Source organism: Penaeus vannamei, chromosome 6 (assembly GCF_042767895.1).
Source record: "Penaeus vannamei isolate JL-2024 chromosome 6, ASM4276789v1, whole genome shotgun sequence".
In the NCBI taxonomy this organism is placed as follows: domain Eukaryota; kingdom Metazoa; phylum Arthropoda; class Malacostraca; order Decapoda; family Penaeidae; genus Penaeus; species Penaeus vannamei.
This window is the reverse complement of record NC_091554.1, coordinates 22,979,332-22,984,331: the sequence shown is the minus strand read 5'-3', so window position 1 is coordinate 22,984,331 and position 5,000 is coordinate 22,979,332. Positions and strand designations below refer to the sequence as shown.

At 38.1% G+C, this 5,000-nt stretch overlaps 1 protein-coding gene across 1 annotated transcript in view; it reads left to right on the top strand.

The window, feature by feature from the left end:
- LOC113805114 (insulin receptor) overlaps positions 1–5,000 on the top strand; it is a gene marked incomplete at its 5' end in the record, with an annotated part of 416,827 nt that overhangs the window by 137,428 nt on the left and 274,399 nt on the right. Inside the window, 1 exon segment of the mRNA XM_070122761.1 lies at positions 3,432–3,617. Coding sequence (XP_069978862.1) covers positions 3,432–3,617 — 186 coding nt within the window.

Sequence of the window (5,000 nt, the reverse complement as noted above, 5' to 3'; positions counted from 1 at the left end):
TATATATTACATATATATATTTATATATATACATATATATACATATATATGTATATATATGTATATACATATATATACATATATACATATATATATACATATATATATATATATATACATATATGTAGGTATATATATATATATATAGACATATGTATACACATATATACATATATATCTATATGCATATGCATATATATATTATATATATACATATATATATATATATATATATATATGTATATATATATCTATGCATATGTTTATATATATATATGTATATGTGTATATATGTTTATATGTATATATATGTGTGTGTGTGTGTGTGTGTGTGTGTGTGTGTATGTGTGTGTGTGTGTGTGTGTGTGTGTAAATAATATCTAATTATATCAGATATATATATATATATATATATATATATATATATATATATATATAGATTGATAGATAGATAATATAATACACACACACACACACACACACACACACACACACACATATATATATATATATATATATATATATATATATATATATATATATATATATACATACATATATATATATATATATATATATATATACATACATATATATATATATATATATATATACATATATATATACATATATATATATATACATACATATATATATATATATATATATATATATATATATATATATATATATATATATATATATATATTTAGGCTAACGTCCCTCCCACCCAGCATTCAAGCCAGGCTTTGAGTCCCGATTGGGGGGTGGGACTCCGACTGGGAGTGGAGGTTACCCGTCCCTACCCGTCCCGTCCGCGTCATGGTGGTCTTTAATCTGCGTGAGACTTGATAGACAAAGCCTACGGGATCCCCTATACATCTGTATAGGGTAACGTCGGTGGGGATTGCAGAAGTGGCTTCCACCCAGAGTGATCGCCGTCTGGGTGATGGCTTGGAACACCTGTTTTTTGCGGCAGGATGATTGGTTGCCACTGCTGTCGAGGAAATTGAAGCTGCTGAGAGTTGAGTTGGCTGCTCTCTTGGAGGTGAGAAGACCTGGTAGCAGCACGATTAGTATGGGTAGGTACACCTGTTTCTGGTCGGGCCAGGGAGTAGCCATAGCCACCCTCAACAGACTTCAGCCCTAGGGAGACGAGATTACTCCGGCCAATAAGCATATAATCACATTAAGATTGAAGTTTGCATTTGGCTTCATGGATCTTTTTGCTGTGTACACTCCTGTGATAGAGACGTTTTACTTCAAACTTACATCTGTGACAGACAGCTGTCCTCATCAAAATAATTGCATTGTTCAATATGCAGGACACCTTCATGCGTGAAATGCTCGATGCAGCTCAGGAATTGATTAGCATACTACTCAATAGCAGGACGGAATTTAATCTCGCAGGAGACACTAGAAGCCACAGTTGCATCACATTGTACTTTGGTGTGCAGGGCTTTGTCATTGTTGAGAAGGGACAGTTTATCAGCAAACTTGCAGAGGAGGCAAAAAGTTATTTCTTAGTAAATAACCTTCGTCCTCCATACTAAGCCCTGAAAAAGCTGATCTCCAAGCTCTCCTCACAGGTGAGTACAATCTGCTCAGTGTCCGGCTATATCATCTCAGGTGAGTATTTTGAGCTGTTGTACCAGGTTAATCCACCATTAGTTAACATGGATACAGGTAGTGTAGAGATCCCTTTGCCAGACCCACCCATGAGCGAGGATCCACTCTCCCTACGTGAAATTGGGGAGGCAATCTTCAAGATGAGGAGTGGTGAAGCAGCAGATACCTGCAGCAGCCCTGTTGTACTGTTAAAGACTGGTGATGAACCTATAGCACGGTGTTTGCATGCTACACTGGCTACTATCAGCAGACTGGTACCATTCCCCCTAACCTGTGTGGTTAGAGTGTAATTGTCACTCTCTGGAAGAGGAAAGGGGATTGATGGGAATGCACCACCCACCAAAGTATTACACTGCTCAGTACAGCAGATAATAGTATAGATTTTTGCTCAAATCCTTCTGAGATGTATCCTGGTCCTTTGAGTCACTGTAAAACACCCTTGTGAGTTCGGGCTTGCAGCCTACATCGACCTCGAGAAGGCGTTCGATGCAGTGCATCGTGAATCATTCTGGGAGACCCTGAGACAGAGGAGTCTCAACAAGGATTATTGGATTATTAGCACTGGTAGTGGCTTGTTGAGCTTCCCTCTTAGTTCAGGAGTGAGGCAAGACTGTTCTTGCACCAACACTTTTCAACACTGGGAACTGGGTAGGGCTACTGTTCAAAGTCTTTATGGAGCAATACTAAGCATTATTAAGATTATTGACCTTTACTTTGCCGACGATGTTGCTATTCTGAGTCTTTGGAAACCATAGTGGTGGCTCTAGATGCATTTAGCAATGAAACGAAGCCCTTGGGTCTAGATGTCTCTTGGACGGAGATCAAAATCCTAGAATATGGGGGCCTGCTAGAACCTGTTCATTCTGTACAAACTTGCGACGAGGATATTGAACTTACAGAGTTTTGCATACTTTGGTAGTGTAGTTCATGACTCTGGGCTATCAAATCAGGAATTCAGTGGACAAACAGGCCTTGTGGCTGGGGTCATGAACTTTCTCGACAAGAGTGTTTGAAGATGCTGGTACCTATGTAGAAGGTTATCTCCAAGGCCATGATACTGCCACTGAAACCTGGAGGCTGTCCTATGCCTTGGAATCTTATTTTGATGCCATTCAAAACAGGCTTGGGAAGACTGATCAGACCTGTCGTGAGGAGCTAGAGTGTGTATGGCACACACACACACACACACACACACACACACACACACACACACACACACACACACACACACACACACACACGCGCGCGCGCACACACACACACACACACACACACACACACACAGATACATACATGAAATCCTAATGCATATGAACATACTTAATCTAACCTAACCTACTTTTTGTGGTCGATTTGATGAATTTACAAGCAGTATATGACTACACGAAATCTAGGCCGACTGGATGATTATTCTAACAGAATTTTTCACATCCTCTGAAAATGTCAAAATGAAAAATTCTATGCAACCAGCGTATTTGTAACATATTACAGAACCCGAAAAATGTTCGCCATTTTATTTTACTTTACAAACAATATTAATGTCATCTTTGTTTTTATATATATATATATATTTTTTATATAAGTCGATTCTCACAGGGCATGCCCTGTAATCTACTATGTTCAAGATGTCCTTCACTGTTATTGTCGTTATTATTAAGGGTCACGTTAATATTGGTATCATTACCTCGTCTTCGTTATCATTTTCATAGTCACCAACCACTTAAAAAAAACTGCTTACCACATGAAAGTCACGTGTGTCTGGGATTTGTTATGAGGAATAATAATACCTGTATTTCTTGCAGATTCAACACCTGTCCAGGAAATCCGCGTAGTGCATGCAACCTCCCAAAGTCTGGTACTAGCCTGGGGAGAACCTTCCACCCCGAATGGAATCATTGCATTTTATGAAGTTAATTATGAAAAGATATCCACACGCACTTTCAATCCAGTCATATACGCGCACGTGTGTGACAAGGATTTTGTAAGGTGTAAGTATACAGTATATACTAGGTAAACAGAAATTCAACTGCTGGCTGTCAATTAATGGAATCAATTTATATGGCTATGCATTTTCGTCAAGTCGCTTTGATTGAAGAGTGATTTATTAACCCTATATATGTGTGGTGTGTTTGAGTGAGTGTGGAAGTGTTAGATATAACGTAATGGGGCGAGGGGGGGGGGGGTAAGTACAGTTGGATGGTAGAATGTGGTCTGAGGTAAGGTTATGAGTATGGTAGAGTGGGGTTGAATGTGGTAGTGTGATACAATTAGGATCCCGAGGAGTCGAAAGTCAAACGACGACTGAGCCATGTGATACATATCAGCATACCACACAATACCCTGCTCAGGCATTACAAAAGTGTGGGCGGTGCCACACACCACCAGCCTTTTTTAAAAACAAGTCCTTTAAAGAGAAAGCATACTGTATATCTAGGAGTGCCCGGCAAGCTACCTATTTGCAGAATTAAACAATTATAATGATGATAACACATTTAACCATGTTTGTGTTAAAGATGTCTGAAATCTGTCCTAACAGATCTATCTCCCTACTTACTGGATGATCAGGTAGTTTGATTTGAGGAAGTGGTCGCATCTTGCATATCCCACTCTGGTTGTGCTTACAGGCATCAAGAGTTCCTGATACCTTTCGATATCCGTCGCGTGAATCAACTGGGATCTACTAAAACCTCAGACTAGATTCTCAAGCACATACTTTTAGTGCCAAGAAGTGTGTCCTTTGTTATTCATATAGTGACATTTTCCTTGAGGATCACCTTTTGTTCAAGATATGATAAGGCATAGTGAAGATGTATAGAGATTCCCTAATTTCCGTATGTATTTAAAACATGTATTATTAAAGTGCACAATGTTTTTTTTCATCTGCTATTTTAGTCAGTATTTGGAATATTCAACTATTATTAAATTTGTACCTATCTTACACTTTCTTACCTTTCTTACAGTTTCTTTATTATACGTGAATCCGTTGTAGGTAAGCCGAAGAAAACTGCGCAATACCTACAAATGATCAATACATGTTTAAAGTATTTATTTTTTTATACTTTATACAATATCTGGTAATGACCAAAAAATTAAAAAATATGCATGATTTTCATTCACGAACGTAGACCACCCCTACGTCCCGTTTGACACTTCATTGCTCTATGTAGCACACAATGTCAATTCACCACCTCCCCCCCAAAAAAAACAAACAAACTCACCCCCTCCAATTTTGATGAAAATAAGCATGTAATTCTTAGTCAGAGAAGCCAATTTTCCCCATTTTAGCTTTTTCCCCTGAAAATGGGTGTGGCCACCAAATTTCAAAGTCGTATAATTGTAATCGCTGGTCCGATTTTTTAAAAATTAAGTAT